General features: G+C 42.0%; 1 protein-coding gene across 2 annotated transcripts; it reads left to right on the top strand.

Moving 5' to 3' along the window:
* The first annotated feature begins 2,911 nt into the window (after positions 1-2,911).
* On the top strand, positions 2,912-16,011 carry zbtb38 (zinc finger and BTB domain containing 38). Of its 2 annotated transcripts, XM_080459265.1 has the most exons (3): positions 2,912-3,053; positions 3,585-3,859; positions 11,615-16,011. In XM_080459265.1, the coding sequence occupies exon 3, from the start codon at positions 11,615-11,617 to the stop codon at positions 15,296-15,298; it is 3,684 nt and encodes a 1,227-aa protein (XP_080315391.1). In that variant the 5' UTR covers positions 2,912-3,053; positions 3,585-3,859; the 3' UTR covers positions 15,299-16,011. The 2 variants fall into 2 exon arrangements, with proteins under 2 accessions (XP_080315391.1, XP_080315392.1); XM_080459266.1 differs by lacking the exons at positions 2,912-3,053; positions 3,585-3,859 and adding an exon at positions 7,427-7,832.
* Positions 16,012-17,475: the final 1,464 nt, after the last annotated feature.

Below are 17,475 nucleotides of genomic sequence, written 5' to 3'. Positions count from 1 at the left end.
TAAATTCTGACGTGCATAATATGACAGTAAACACGAGATTGATCCATCCATCTATGTTCTATAACACTTGATACTGTTCAATGTCATAACGTGCTGGAGCCAATCGAGGTCATGGCAGGATAAACCCTGGACCGGTCGATCACAGGGCAAACACAAAGATAACTATACACACTCACATTCACACCGAGGGGCATTTTAGGGTCACCAGATAACCTCACATGCATGTTTTTGGACTGTTTGAGGAAACCATGAGCACCTAGAGGAAACCCACGCACAAATAGGGAGAACATGCAAACTCCACACAGAAAGGCCACGGCCAGTAATTGAACCCAGACCTTCGAGAGCGCTAACCACTGCACCATCATGCGGCCCATTAACATTCATACACAAGTGAAATAACTTTAAAACAGGGCTTTTAAACTCATCTGAACTCAGGAGGAACATACAGTCCATGCCCATAGAGGCATTAATTTAAATACTGAGGTCAAAGGTGATGAAACATCACAAATTGAGCTCATGTCCGAGATGAGATGGTGAGTTTTGTTGGAAGATAACATTTTGAACAGAGCCAAGTTGGTTTTCTTTCTTTTTTTGAGTTTGTTTGTTTTTTTTCAAGCTGAGATTTCTGAACAAAAGCGACCACCTAGAACTTTTTGGACTGTTGTAGGTAACCTGCAAATTCATGCACACAAGAAGGAAATGAAAAAAAAAAAAAAAAAAAGCCTGATAATGACGTCTGTCTTTATTGACATGGAGCAACGGAAGAATCTGGACCAGACTGCATCCACAGAAGATCTGGGTTTATTACTCCATCACAGGGCAAACACACACACTCAGATAATAGCACTCACTTTGACACTACAGAAGTGTCACCAGTTACCATCACATGCATGTTTTTAGACTGTGGGACCAGATTTGAACATGTTCTTCTTGCTATGATCAAACCATTATACAATACTGCTGCCCTGTTCTTTGTTTTTCTGATTCTAAATCCATCATGAGTCACAAGAGTTTGTAACTTTTTACATTCTGATACAAATCCTGCCTGCCTTTTCTTTTTTGACCTGTTCAGTCAGCAGATCCTGGACCTGGAGTACACCAGATAATTTTGCCAGGGGAAGTCTGATCATCTGGAGCATTTGCTTGAAGACATCCTGCTCAGAATCGTGTCCCACCTGCAGTTGAGGAGACACTGTGCTGCTGGCATAGGCCTCACACTGAGTCAAAAAGGTGAGCCCCTCTTAAAATGATAACTGATTGGGTGCAGCCTTCATCAGCTTCCATTTTGTGTGTTTGTACACCGATAACTACGCCTGTAAGTCTGCACTGTGCTTTTATCGTCTTGTGATCTGACTGGAACATCTGACATCGGCTCTGCAAGTCTGAGAAGTTCTGGGAGCAGGTTGTGAGGAATCACTGAAGTGGCTTTTCCCCCGGACATGGAGGTCATATCCAGGTCCATGGGCTGAAGGAAAAACTCCTTTAACTCCTTTCACACCGATGGCAAAAAAAACAAAAAAAAACAATATTAAAAACTAATTCTGTAGTCGTCATCCTAAAAATCTTTCATGGTGATTTTACCCTGGTCTTTCACGTATTGTTTAAAATGTAACAGTATTTTTGTCTAGTGCTCTCCCACATTAATGTTAAGCCACAAGAATCAAAAGCAGATAACAGCTGCTATTTGTATGTTTTTTGAGTATCGAGGCATGTAAACCGTGAATGTTTGATAGGTTAATTAAGCCCAGGCTACGTCAGGACTGTGAGCTGCAACACAGCTTTCGTAAATTCATATGTAAATATACTTTTTTTTTTAAATTGATAGCAGACTATCTTAATATTCTTATCTTTCAGTTTGAGATGGCACAATCACCTCCCAAAACTGCAATTAAATCACTTCATTTCAAGATTTTGAAGTCGAAAAGTATAAACAACAGTGGCTGTCAAACAGTGTGCTAAAAGGAACCCCTGCAAAATGTCACTGCACAATCAAAATGATCATCAAATTTTTAAAAAGTAAAAAAAAAATAAACATGAATGACTGAGGAGCACATACAAGTTTTATGTTATATTTATTTCAAAGACGGCTGTTCATTATTTGCTTACTTTTTATTCTATTTGTTTGCTTCATTTCATTCTATCTTCTACACTGCTTGGAGGGTTAAATCAAAGCCAGCTGACAAGTTGCCTGAGAGACAGTCACACATGTTCACACGTACGGCACATTTAAAGTGACTGAGTAAGTCAAACGTGTTTTTGAGCCGTGAGAGGCAGGCAGCCCTTGCCATTTCTAGGTGACTCAGATAGGCCTGTTGTTTTAGCAGGTATTTCATTTTATGATTCCAACCCAAACTACAGCTTTGATATGAATAGCAAAACTACTTTTGAAGTTTAGAAACTTTCTTTGCTTTATGTTTAAGGTTTAACATGTCTAAGGTGAATTTGGTGAAAGATTTGCCGAAATGTCAATTTTGATCATTAGAGTTCAAGACCCCTGCTGTATTTCATTAAATAAAACAACACATGAGATCATAAAAACCCAGTAGTCATTTTTAGCCTCACACTTCCTGTTTACATTTACCAGTGAAGCTTTGTGCGCCCTCTGCTGGAAGCCCTTCGCACTCCATCCATAAATTGCAAATCGTGTGTGTGTGTGTGTGTGTGTGTGTGTGTGTGTGTGTGTGTGTGTGTGTGTGTGTGTGTGTGTGTGTGTGTGTGTGTGTGTGTGTGTGTGTGTGTGTGTGTGTGTGTGTGTGATTCTTTCAGCGGAGCAGCCAGCAGAGGGAGCAGCATGGCAGACAAAACCAGAGTCAGATGATGGGAGGAGGAGGAGGAGGAGGCGGAGGAGGAGGAGGAGGAGGAGGAGGATCAGGCAAATAAACCCTCCTGTAACGTGTGCAAAACAAGTGCTGTATTTCTGGTTACCATATCCTGGCCTAGACACCACTACATACTCTCCTTTGAAACCTAGTACGTATGTGTGTGTCTGTAAGGGCATCTGCCATCCTTCACCTGAAACCTGCACAAGCAAGCAACAGTAAACAAAGACCAAGGTATGCACAGTTTTTTCTTCTATTCTCAGGCACCTCCATGAATCAGAAACATCTTGTCTATTAAGTGTTAATAGTTACATTGTTGCATCTTTGTTTTGATGTTGCTTCTACACGTCACACAAGGATAAAGATGGGATCCACAAATCCTCTGCGATGTTAACGCACCAAAAGAACACAGGCGTAATCGGTCTATTGTAAATGTTTCCCTAAATATGAGCTATTCCTTTGCTGAGCTGGGTCAGAGCGATCCGACATGCGGCCTTGACTGGTAGGTACCCCGGCCTATTATTAGCCTCTTATACAGCCTTCTCAGCTGAGTCTGGTCAGGGAGGAAAAATATTCATTACGTAACAATAAAGGATCTGTCTCCCAGACTCACTTCCTGAATACCACAGGCAGCAACTAGGCCTCACACTGGGGCAGAGCGGAAGCCTCATCCGTTTGTTTGTTGGAGCAGCGTAGAAGCAGTGCCGCTTGTTTTCTGCTTGTCCCTGTGTTCCACTCATTCAGCACACCACCCCTCCTTCGCAGCTCCTCTTTGTGGGTCAGTGATGCGGCGAGAGTGACGCAGCAGTGGCAGCAGCCTCCAGAAGTCAACTATGCTCAGCAGGAAGGAGGGAACCTCTGCCAGGACCAGAGTCCAAAGACAGCAGTGAAGAAGGACGATGGTGCAGGCCTAAACTTAGGCCCAAAGGAAGAATGGGAGCCGGGTAGTCGCTCTCCTCGCCTCCTTCTAAACAAACACCAAAAAAGACGTCCAGAGCGGAAGAGGCAGGCACGCCAGCACCTTCACCAGAGACATATTGGTAGGCGACTCTCTGTATAAGTCTTCGTATGGCTAGCTGCATAAATGCTCCCAGAGAGGGGTGTTTTTGTGCGGTAAGTGTGTGAATGCTTGGAGAATGAGGATGAGGCCTACTCAGCCTGGTACTGCAGTCTTTGGCTCCCTGCTGATGATCGTCCCTCCAGGCCGCAGCCGAGCTCACTGAGAATCAGAGGCACAGGGGCCTGTGTACTCTGTCATGTGGTTTCCAACACTTCCTAGCTGTGACATTGAGTGCAGCATACAGAATATTCAGCGTATGCCACGAGCCAGCACTATTAGCTATGTGCTTTCTGCAAAGGAAGTGAATTTTGCGATCAGTGATTGAATGTGACTGTGAAAACCAAAACTGTGTCAAAGTATAGGAAGACTGCTTGATACTTGAAAAAAAAAAGATTATTTCAATTATCCAAGGATAATGGTACGGTGTTTAATGAGAACACCCTGATGCAGGGACTTACAAAAAAATGTGGTAAATGTGGTAAAGGTTGCTATAACAACAGTTCATAGTCACGTCTGCAGTTCTCAGACAATGGCCTGTTGTTAGAGTCTGCAGTATAATTCAGGAGAAAAGAGTTTAAACTCAGTATTTTTCCATCAGATGCCTATCAATCCTGTCAGGGGACAAACTTTGAAATCACAAAACAAACTGCCATTTCTCTGAAACATAATCCAAAATATGTTCATCTCTGATTTAAATTGAGCTTTGAATAAAACCTGAAACACGGCACTATCGAAAGAGAACCTTCAATCTCTGTCTTTCCACACGAGAGAAATAGGTGAGTTTTATTTATTCATTCGACTTCGTCTCATGTGTGTCTTTACCATGAATTAGGGAACCACGAGCACACAAACCAGGCCAGATAGCAGGTGGCTGCTATGATTGGGCAGAGTTTATAGGAGGAAGAAAAAAGGCTTCTCAAAAGTTAAAATTCTTAAAAGTCTAAGTATGGAATCAGTCTTCTGACATACATTTGGACAATACAGGAAGTGTAAAACCTTTCACGCTATTAAGGACCATATCGGCTCATAATGCCAGCTCATTGTTGATAATGACTTTAAAGATTAGTCTTTGAATGTTTATATAAAATATGGGTTTTTACAGAGACACTGACCATATCACTTCATGTTGCTCCTCTGTTAAACCTTTGGCTCTCTGTAAATGTAGGCCGGAGTTATTTATGAGTCAGTTTGTGCAGCAGATTGAGCAATACGTGTGTATATCAGCAGGTGGTGTAAACACACCTATCTACTGAAAAAAACATGGCAGCATCTTTTGCAAGAGCAACATTTGAGATTAGTTATTCTTGTTACTACTATCTGTCCGTCCATAGTTCCTGCTTTGTCCACATGTGATTGCAGTGGCAGGGGCCCAGATATCATTGTCCCCGGTAACTTCTTCCAGCTCTTCTGAGGGGAACCCAAGATGCTTCCAGACAAGAGATATAATCAAGCAGCAACTATTCTGCATTGAGAGGAGCCAGTCAAGATTGTTGTACATCTGATGAGGATGCCCCCTGGTCACCTCTTATTAGAGGTTTACCAGGCACATCTGACTGGGAAGAGGCCCCAGGGTTGGCCCAGGATGCTGTATAAAGATTATCATTGTCATTGTTTTAATTCATAATTAAAATTCACTATAATGTGTAATAAGGAGTAACAAAAGTGATTGTCATTATTATTGTAGTTTCAGAAGATGTACAAGATCTCTACGTCCCAAAAGTGATCTAAACGATCTCCTACCCATAATCAGTCAAAAACAATAAATTAGAAGTGCTCACCACTTTTGAATTAACTGACATTGGATTCAGTGCATTCAATTTAACAACCAGAACTAGACTCAGTAGAGCGCAGACCTTTGCCAACGCCACATTTGTTTGCGGAACTGAGTTAGCATTGCTAGCATGATAGCCGTTAGCTCATATCAATGCTAACTAGGTAGGTCGGGTGGCTACATCACTGTGTGGAACACTGAGCAGGGAGCGTCTCCATGGCAACAGATGCTGATTTCCTCCTTGAGGTGCCTCTCTCATCTGCTTTGTATGGGAAATTTTCTAGCAGTTTTTGGGGGATTTAATCAGAAACAGTTAGCTGTTATCGTCCCAAAATCTAAACGATGCCAAATCATCCCTGAAGATTCATGCAATTCCGGTGAGTAGTTTTTTGCGAAAAGTTGGTAAAATACATATATTAAAACCATACACACAGATGAAAACATAACCTTCTTGGCCAACTCCATTGGTCGCTTAACTTCCTTTGGCAAATGTAAAAAATAATCCTAGTTTTTGTTTTATTATGGCTACAAGTTAATCAATAATTGTCATAGCAGAGGATAATCCAAATATAAATAAATCTCCCACTTTTCAGGGCAAATCTACATAAACTAATGGGAAATATCTTGGAAGATGTAAAAATCTTTAACAAAGAATGAAAAAACTGTGAGGATAGACACTGCCTGCCATGCTACCTGCTAACTGTACTGTGACGAAAGGCCAAAAACCTTTCCTTGTCCGGTTGGTGATCGTGGGTGTATTGATAGGTTGGACAGTGTAATGTGTATCACTACTGTCAGCCTGTGCTTGTGATTAGGAGTGTATTCATAAAACAGCGAAGTGGTATACATACTGAACACGGAAACTAAGATTTCCAAAGTTAGAGTGAGTGTATCTTACAAAAAAAAATAAAAAATAAAACACATATTGAAAGGCACATTTTCTTCCTCCGGGGCAATGGGTGCGTGCATGCATGAAGATACAGCACCTGCTAATTTCCTTATCTTTTGAAGTCGGCAGTACCATAAAATCCGAGAGCTTTGAAGCTGGTTTGAAGTGGCTAGGAGTCTGAATGGTGGAAAAGACAGTCATATGACTCCACACTCCGTTGTGTAAATAAAACAGTTGCTTCCGTCCTCCGAGGCTGGTGAGAGGCTCACAGAGCCATGTCGTGTTTAGCTACCTCCCCTCCCCCTCGTCTGCAGTGCTGACGCATCTGCTGCTTTTGCATCAATCAGCAGCCTCTATATAGGTATACCCAGTGTCCTGCTCTTCCTCTCGGCTTTTCATTCGGTCTGCGTGCATGCTTCAACCACAAGACGCTACAGAGATCAACATCTGTCCTTTGACTGACGTGTTACACAAGAGGACAGTAGTCAGTGCCATCTCCTCTCACATTCTGCATTACCTAACCACAGTGACTGCGTAAGCACCGACCGAAAGCAGAGACTGTGCGTACGAGCATTAAACAGATGGTGTGGCGTTATGCATTCAAGGTGCATCTTCCTTCAGCGAGCCCGAGATAATTATGTTTCATGCTAAAGACATTTTCCTTTTTGGTCAACATCGAGCAGCAGAGCGATCTGACTGATTTAATACAGTGTCTGCCGTACGGCAGAGGACCCCTCAGTTTGCGCTGCTAATAGCAAAGCAGCTGAGCGTTTTCTCTGGGATCGAGTGCGGAGCTGGTGTGTGATGTAGCACCCTGCATCTCTCCACTCTCCTTCCAGCCCTCTGCCATGCTTGATAAAAGTTGCAGTTTCCTGCTCAGTGGCTCCAGATCGAAAGCCTCAGTTGGCCAGCTAGCACAAAGGCAGACCCACACTCGGGTTTAGCTGCACGCCGTAGAAGCCGTGAATTATTCCTATAGCTGTGGCAGGACAGAGGAGGGCAGGGCAGATCTAGCCTGGGACCAGGGCTGCATGGATCGAGGCGAAGGACGTTGGAGCTGGAGTCATCTGCACACAGAGAGGGAGGGAGAGGAAGAAAGACGTCAGAAAAAGCTCCGCTTCTGACAACACCACTGTTCAGCGAGCATCATAGAAAAAAAAAAAAAAACTACTTTCGCCTTGCTCTCCCGAAACAGTTTTTAAACATATAGAAGGGCGTGTAGAGCTGTAGAAAAGGGATACTGCATGACATTGTTTCCTGTTCGCGCTGCATCATTTTCTCTGATTTACTAAGGTATGTTTTGCATGGTTTCCCACAATTTCTAACTTGTTTTATGCGGAAGTACGCTATGCAGAGGTGCGTGAAGTGGCTTTTGCTTTGACATTTCGCTCTTTGTTTGACAATACTGTTTGTAAGCTGCACTGTCATTTCTTGGGTTGTGGTTTATTGTGTGGGGGTTTTTACTTTATCTATGATGAAGTGAAAAAAGAAAAAAAAAATTCACACTGGCTTTGAAGATGAACTAAGGTTGGGTGTGGCAAATTCATGAGCACTGATGACAAATTCAAAATTTCCGCTCAGCATGTGGTGTCAATAAGCCACAACGATTGATTCAAACTGAGAAAAATTATTCTGATATTGTGTGAAAGCAGCCTAGACGAAAAGGTAAAACTATGATGCAAATGCTATAAACTTAGTTATTAGTATATAATGTGTAGAGCCTTACATGCACTTATGATATGACAGACGAGAAAGTCCATTTCCTTCTGCAGACAAAGACCCCCAGACCACTACACATACACAAAGTATATTGAACGGAGACAAAGGCAAACCTCGGCTGCTCTGCAGGCTGCTGTGTGTTGCAGGTTCTCAGACAGGGCAGGATGCCTGTGAGAGAGAAGGGACCGAATACCCGGACGGCTAATACCGTCAATTGCCATCCAGCTGAATCCCAATAAGTGCTGCGCCATAGCATGTTGCCATGACAACGGAGGCCTGTCTGAGAAAGAAGGCAGGAGGGCGGTTGTGTTTCATCAGTCTGCGTGGCTTTCAAAGCATGGCAGCCATATTGTATTTGTTGCACAAACATAAAACCGTTAAGATTTTTTTTTCTTTTTTTTTTTTTACCAAATAATTACATCAGTGATAAATTATTAACAACCACCTCAAATAAACAACATTGTACATTATGCAACAAAACACTTCCAAATATTTGGCATCAAGTTGTTATTGCAATAAAACTAGAGAGAACTAAAATGAACGTAATAGTTTAGATTCCTAAAGAAATTTGCACAGGTTAAAGAAATAATCTTCTGTTTGCAGCAGGAGGCACATGCGGAACATAAACTGCTTTCCAACGGAGAGACAGACTTAGCAGCGCTGCCTCGAGAGTAGCAGTTCACCGAGGAAGACAATGACTGTCTCATGCTAAGCTGTACGGTCATTGCATGAGTTTTGGTGCAGCTATATGGGGAGGATAAAAAAAAAAAAAAGGTAGTTACTTATAAATATGAGTGGGACATTAAAAATGCATTAATCCGGGTGTTATTATTCACCTCATAAAAGAATAATATGCATGTGTCTGCCAGCATGCTGTGTAACACATGCAAAATGACTCAGTAACGACAAGTGACAATACACTGCCAGACTGAATGAACTTTAACTTCCTCTAAAGTTACCGGATCACATTTGGTCACACTGCAGAATCAAACTCTAAATGTTGATGTGTCAGGATATAAATAGTGTGTAAACTATCATCCAATAAAAAAATCTGCTTCGCTTGTTCAATCAGGTCAGTGTTGTATTCCAGTGTGTACTGGTCTTCAACTCATCAGAATACCATCAACATAAATTAAAATCTCATTACCACATCAACAAGATATGTTGAAATGTTTCTGCTGTTATTAACATCAATTACGTTGTATCACTGTTTTCCTAATTGCAATTTCCTTCATCCGGCTTCTAATAATGGTGGCATATGGTTAGTTGACAGCAACTGTCGGTGACACAAGTGACAAGATGTTTGGTTCATCATAGCACAATTATCCACATGTCATGTTTTCCGCACTACGTGCAGAATAGGCCTCTCATAAGAACTGTACAACCAGCATATCATACAAATCAATTAGCACTAGTTACGATATAAAACAGTGGCAGAAGCTCAGTTCTTCCACTGCTTGAAGAAAAACTTAATCCCCTTGTGATTCAGATCTGGGCTCAACCATTCATTAATTGAATGTAATTTATGAAACGCCAAAGTACAAAAACAAAAGTTAATCCATCCAAATATGAATTAGGAAACAATATAGAGAACTGTACTTTTCAGCATTGACAGAGGCTGTGCAGATATATGTAAGCTGTGTACCACCTTATAAGCATTCGTGCAACTTTTCCATGTTAAAGCCTTAAATTGCATTTGGGGTTTGCTGAAAAAAGGTTTCACAGTAGTTTCCAGTACGTAATCATGTTGGCTTTCGTGCCTAAAGATTGCTCATATCATAAACCGACCTGTGGCCTTGTCTTTTGTCCACAAAGATTTCTTGACGATTTCAGAAATTAGGCTAACATCATGTAGTTTAGAAGGATTTATCTTATTTAACGTTTTACATCTTCAAATGTAGAAAAATGGGCCACAAAGAGTGTAGGAGTTACCACTGTTGCTTCTTCGCAAGACGTTCCCCAGTTGCAGTCCAGGTGAAGCCTGGGGGTTTTTGTGTGTGCAGTTTGCATGTTCTCCATGTGTGTGTATCGGGTTTTTCTAGGTACTCTGGTTTCCTCCCATGGGTTTGAGGCTACATGGTGATTCAAAGAGGTGTGAGGGCGTGTGATTGTCTGTCTTTCGATGTTTGTGATGGAATGATGACTTGTCTCCAGGTTGTACTCTGCATTTGCCAATCATCAGAAGATGCATTGTCAAATGAATATAAAACATTTTTAGTCTGTTTTGGCAGTTTGGTGAACCTCTGTTGACTTGTACTTCTCGGAGATACAGACTCTGTATAATGCTCTTTTAACCCTAATCACTGACCTGTTGCCAATTAATCTAACTGGTTGCAAAATGCCCCTTTGGCTGTTTTAGTTCTGAACATTTACATTTCAGGCCTTTTACTGCCCCTGTCTCAACTATTTTGGGCTGAATCACTCCTAGCAAATTTTAAATGAGCTTAAAATGGTAAAACATCTCATTTCAACATTGTACTCTATAATGTGAAAAAATATTTATGAAAATTACACTGCATCCTGGTTTTATTTACGTCCCACACACTGTTGCAAACGTTTTAGAATTGGAGTTGTATAATCACAATAATTACAGTGCATGTGTATGTCCTTAGCAAAGTTTTGACACATATTGAGTCACATTGTTGAGTGAAAAGACACTCTTTTTCTGTATTTCTATGTATCTGTATAAATCACTCATGAGTGAGGATTTTCCAGTGATACCTAACATTTGGGAAGCCAGTGCCATGCTCAACAAACACAGACTAGAGTTTCAAAGAGTGATTCTACTTATTAGTTACCAGCTAACATTTGAGATAAGATCCTATATAAATAGGTTCAAAGATCTAGTCATTCCCTCAATTGAAGCCCTGACAATTGGACAATCTTTTAAAATGTCTCATATAGTGTTTATCATTCATGAAAATAAACAAAAATAAACCCCAACAATAATAAAAGCAACACTTGACACTTCCGATTGTATCAGTCAATAACAAGTTAAGTCAATTCGGTTGAAGACCAAAGACTCTACAATTATGTGGTTTTGTTAATTCCAGAGTTTGTATCAAGTTTAATTTTTAAGGTGTTGGTTTTTCTTTTTTGTTGGTTTTTTTTTTTTGTGTGTGTGCTTGGCCCTTTTAACAAGGATGCGATGGAGATTGTGATGACTGCAGTCACCAGACTGCTGATGCTGGGGTTCATCTGTCAGAACATTACTGCCATCTAGTGTTAAAAAATAGGAATGACTAAAGATCCTTTCAAATATAAAATGTACACACCTTTTTTCAAAATAGATTGTATTGTGAAAATTAACTGTGATTCCTAATGTAATTGCTTGTTCTGTCTTTTTTTTTTTTTAGATGACTGTGGTGTCCCCGTGCACTCAGAACCTGATGGATAGCACTCACCCACACACTGTGCTCAGCAAGCTCAATGAGCAGCGCTCTCAAGGCCTCTTCTGTGATGTTACCATTGTGGTGGAGGACGTGAAATTTCGGGCTCACAAGAACGTCCTGGCAGCCTGCAGTGGGTACTTCAGGAATGCTCTGACCACTTCTGAGGCATGGAGCTCCGGCCAAGTGCTGGAGCTGATGGACCTGAAGTCTGAAGTGTTTGCCACCATCCTTAATTTTATATACTGTTCAAAGGTAACATCCCCTGGCGCAGAGGACACAGGTGGGCTGGTAGCAGCTGGGAAAAGACTTGGAATTCCTTTTTTAGAGAAGCTTGCACAGCATGAGAAGCAGGAAAAAAATATGAAATCAAAAGACTGCTCCACAGCCCCAGTGTCCAAAAATACAATGAAAGAAGTTCCCAGGCTCGAGGAGATTGACAGCGCTAGAGGGCCACGCATCACCAACGCCTTCTCTATCACTGAGGTGTGTCCAGGGAGCAACCCTTTCACCCCTCTTGTTCAAACCAACGGGGAAAGGCAGTCACCAGACGCAGGACAGCTTCCATCAAACTGTCCTACTACGTCCTACTGCAATGGGAGCAATGAGCCAAGTCACGCCCTCTCAGAACACTCATATGCAGTAAGCAAATCCACTGAGGACAAAGACACTAGTCAGTGGGACAACAAAAAGTTCTGTAAACCAGTCGTATCACAGCCAAAGCAACTCATTTACAGGAACGCAGGCCCCTTAAAAAAACGTCACCGGCTGACAGGCATTTTGGGTCGAAGTATACTTCCGACACCAGCTGAAATACAGAAAGATGAACCAAATGCAAAGGCTCCCACGTTAACTGATGATGTTGCTGCAGGACCTGCTGCTGTCACAACACCGCCGCCACTTTTTTCAGTGGCAGAAGCAGAAAAAAGCCCAAACACACCAACACCGACTGTCACTGACAATGCTCAGATGGAGTTGGGTCCGCCGACCCTTTCCCCTCACACAGAAGACAGCATTTCTATCTACAGCTGTGAGCACTGTCCAGAGATCTTCACAAATAATGCTCTTCTCACCATCCACTCAGAGGTACATAAAAAGCGTTTCATTAGCCATTTGTTCTGCAAGTTTTGCCGCAGAAAGTTCATACACCTGAAAAGGCTGCGTAACCATGAGCAGGTCTGTCCCAGGGCTGGGAGAGGCCCACCAAAACTGGATAGCGGGGATTCGTCAGCCAAAGAGACGGACCACGCTAAAGACGAGGAGTCGGACAAGGAAGGTGTCGAGAGTCAACCTCCTTCTCCCAATCAATCGAGTCCTTTTGCAGCAGAGCACCTTCAAGATGACCTGTCAGAGTTTCCACAGGAAGAGAAAGCCGTGAGGCCTTATGGTACCCAAAGGAGGTACAACTGCAGTGTGTGTAAACGGGTCTATGTCACCCTATCCAGTCTGAAACGACATGAGAATGTACACTCCTGGCAGAGGGCCTATCCCTGTCATTATTGTAATAAAGTATTTGCTTTAGCAGAGTATCGCACAAAGCACGAGATTTGGCACACAGGTGAACGGCGCTATCAGTGCATTTTCTGCCTGGAGACGTTCATGACGTACTATATCTTGAAAAACCATCAGAAGTCCTTCCACGGCATTGATCCCAGTCTAGCAGTTAAGAGAAAGTCTGCCAATGGTGGCCTGAAAGCCAGTGTTTATCCCATCAAGCTCTACAGGCTTCTGCCCATGAAGTTTCGAAAGAGACAATATAAGACTTACAGTCAGACATACTCTGAGGGCGCCGAAAGACCTGACCAGTCCTCACTCGGCAGCAACTCTCTTATCCCTCCATTTGAAGACAATAATCTGATAAGTCACCCCGATACGGCTTCATTCCCTCTGACCTTCATGGCAACAACGAAGACCATCTCACCCGTCATGCCTCGCATCAGCTTTGACAAGCCGTGTGACCAAGATATGGACCAACATCTGAACAGTGAAGTGGAAGTTCGTGGAGGCAAAAAAAGAGAAGGTGAGAGAGGAGATCCAGCCTTCATTAGTTATGAAAGCAACTTCTCTTTGCGATCCAACACAGACTCTACAAAGGGTTACGACGATGATCCACCAGTGTTAATCAACCCAGAGCAAATCAGTCACGGCATGCCATTCTTAAACTCCCTGAGCACTGTTACAAAGTTAGGTGAGCTATCGGCTTCTGCAAAAAGAGTTGAGGACATGACAAAAGAGCTGCTTCAAACAAGCACAGAGAGTCTGCTGCGTGAAAAAAGAGTAGGGGCCAAAACAGAAACGTATATCGCCAAGCCCGCATGCCCGGGTCCATCTGTGGACAGTGATGCCATGCCACTCTGTCAGATAACAGTGAAGATTGGAAACGAGGCCATCATCCGCCGTCAAATCAAAGGATCTAACCTCTTTCCCAGAAAGAAAAAGAGAAGTAGAGAAGTGAGTGAGGAGCAGAGCCCACGTCGGTGCCATCAAACAAGTGAGGAATCAGAGACTCCCAGACGCCGCTTCAGGACAGAAGCCACTGCTAGTGCAGAGGCAGAAACAAACGAGGATCACAATGAGTGTGACACAGCTGATAAGCTCTGGCGACCCTACTATTCTTACAAGGCTAAAAAGAAAAGAAAGAAGCTCAGGTATAAGCACAGGAAAGCTCTGCTCCATCGTTATCTTGAAGCATCAGGAGACAGAAGCGCTGCCAGCGAGGCCCACCCTGATAGAAGTAGTCGGCTGACCTACGAGAGCGTCTCAGGTGGTAGCACAGGCCTGAAACACAGTCTCAGTAGGAACTGTAGCCCGAGGGCGACATACAGCTGTGACATCTGCGACAGCTCCTTCATCACGGAGACCGGTCTGAAAGCGCATGTCATTGGTTCTCACCCATGCTTCTGCCGGACCTGTGGCAAACAAGGTCCGCCAGGTGAGGCGCCTGCCAGCGGCGATTACATCTGCAGCAACTGCATGGAGAATGGCTCCTGCTTTGACAACACGCCCCGCAGCCCCAACCCCGAAAAGAGGTACCGCTGCTCCTTCTGCCCCCAGCGGTTCCTCTACCTCGCCACCAAGAGGAGCCACGAGAGAAAACACCAGGAGACAAACGAGGAAGGGTATAATTATGAGGACTTCACATCGGGTTCCAAATACTCTGCACACCTCAGTGAGGACGGGAAACAAGCAACCATCAAAACAGAAGAAGCTGACAATGAAGGTGCCACTGACATAAAATGTGAAATGCCTGATGAAGGACTTTTCTCTGTTGATAAGAATAAGTCTAAACCCGAGGATACCACTGACTTTGTATCTTCGAACGCCTTCAAAGATGTGTCATATTCCAGTATTAAAAGTCCACGATCGCCCAGCATTGACCCTATGTTTTCGCTGACCCCCTCAAAAGTGAAGCATAAAATAATGAAACAGAGGCTCAACACACAGCAGCCTCTGCATTTCATTTCAAAAAAGCAGGCGGCCTGTGACAGAGACAGAGAAAAGGATACTTCCATGGGACCAAGAACTAACAGTCACAGCACTCGTGAGAAGTCCTGTAAACCCTTTGGACAAAATGACTCTGAGTCTACAGGTCCCCACCTTTCTGTACACAAGCCAGAGAAATGGGTGTGCAAAGAGGAACCATTTTTCTAAAGATCCTCGAGAGAATGCAACTGACAAGAAGCAAAAAAAAAAAAAAAAAAAAAAAACTACCTTTGAATTTCCCATATGGATTCAAGTTGCTACTCTGGTGGTGAAATGTATGATTTGTAATGTTGTATTTTCCATTAAACTCAATAAAGTGTTTGAAAAGGACACTAAACATAAGGATCTAACGTCAGTGTAGTCCGCAGCATCATTCCTCACAAACCAAGCCACTCAGTAATTCTTTTCACCTTTGTCTAGTTTTTGTTTCTTTTGAATCACAATAAGATGACACATGCTGTACTTTGTCTAATGTCTATGCATGTAAAGCAGAATCGATGACATGGCTGTAACCTCAAGAAAAGACATGCCGTCTCTTCAAAAGGTGTGCAATATCAGAACAGCATTGGTAATGTGCTGGACAGTTGAAAAGCTTCCCTGTGTGGTCACATCTTCACTTTTTTAGACATACTGTAAGTGTGAGAAAATCTATATGAATTATGAATTTCCCATTCAGTTAACTGGGAATGGTAAGTTGCACTTTATAGGTAGACTATGCTTATTAGTTCATTTAATACTTTGAGAATTATATTTCAATTCTAAGCACCATTGATATGACTGTAATTTCTAATTAACATATGGCACCATTCAGATTAAAGTTACTACTTTTGTGTGTTTATTATGTAAAGAACATGTACGGCTATTTAAATAAATATTGTTCATATTCTACTCAGCCTCGCCCTGTCTTCTGTCTGCCTGAAGTTCAAAGTACAATACACAGTACTCAGTAACCGCCTCGCAACATGTCACACGGGCTTGTTGTGAAGCTCTGATAGTGACACAAACACCTTCTGGTTCAAGTGTAAACAAGAGTTTAAGGGGAACATTTGAAAAGATTTACTGGTATATGACAAACACATTCTTAAATATAAAGCCACCTGGTGGTTATGGGCTCCTCCCCGTCCTCTGGGGAACTGCAGCCCATCTGAGAAGTCCATTCCTTCATTCTTGCACACAAACTGCATCTGTACTTAAGAGTCGGGCCTCAAGAAGTGATTTCCAGATGTTTCTAAATTCTTTGGGGTTTTTTTTAACACAGGGCCTATGGTGTAAAGGTTGGGTGAACTATTTTAGGTATTATATACATAATCTTTCCCCATACTGCACTAAAATATCATTCACAAGGTTGAATATGTATGTAAAACAGGAGTAGATGATTTAAGCAATAATATGGATCCTATTCTCAAGCAAACCCGAGTTTTCTTATCATGAATGATATATAAGCAATAGTAATGCATTTCAGTCAGAAAAGAGCGAATGACTCAGTTATTATTCTCAATGTTCATGCTCATCCAGTGAATGTCTAAGAAGGGAAATAACTAAAAAGCATTGTTACTAAAAATGTATATCTTGACAAACACATTTTTTTTCGACTATTTGTTCCCAGTGTAGGTGTGTGACATTGTGTGTGATGCATTGCACATTAGTAATAGACAAAGACGATGTAAACAAAATTTTGCATACCTGACTTCACCTCAGCTTGGTGTCAGTGAAGAAGACTGGACTAGTGTCACCTTGAAATAAAACTAATTATTCATTTGGAAAACGGTAAAACTCATTGTATGAAAGTGCAACTTATAAAAAAAAAAAATCCAGGACTTTTACATTTGGGCGATGGTGCTCCCTGAGATTGGATCCAATCCCATTTAACTGTTGTAATAATTCAAGATATATCTAATCTAATTATTTTTTTTTAATTAATCAGAATCCAAATATAAGCTGTAATAACCCTTATCTTCATTCCCATACACCTTTAATTAGGAACAGGTGCTGGTGATGTAACTGTTGCTTCTTTTGAATGTAACTTTATTGTTTTGCAATAATACTGAATACTGCATAATTTAACCACCTGAGTACTGTGATTGGACGTTACCAATAAAGTTACACCATTAATACCACTGGAGACTTTGTCCGTGTAATGTTCACAACATACAACTTAACCGTTTCAAGCACGTATATTTTAACTGTGATAACTGTGGAAATTTAAATGGGATCGGATCTTGTGAAATGTACTTTTCTGTGCTTTTCGTTCTGAGGCACTTTCAGATTTTCGATACTTTTAAGGATCTATTCGTGTGCAATAAATGAGAAATATATGAACATTTGATTTATTTTTATGGGGGAAA

The sequence above is a fragment of the Lipophrys pholis genome, assembly GCF_963383615.2.
Source record: "Lipophrys pholis genome assembly, chromosome: 3".
Taxonomy (NCBI): Eukaryota; Metazoa; Chordata; class Actinopteri; order Blenniiformes; family Blenniidae; genus Lipophrys; species Lipophrys pholis.
Note: the sequence above shows the minus strand (reverse complement) of the source record. Positions and strands in the feature narration are given on the sequence as shown.

What these genes read in the sequence shown, in the direction of transcription:
- zbtb38 (XM_080459265.1), top strand. Translation starts at nt 11,615, where the DNA reads ATGACTGTGGTGTCCCCGTGCACTCAGAACCTGATGGATAGCACTCAC.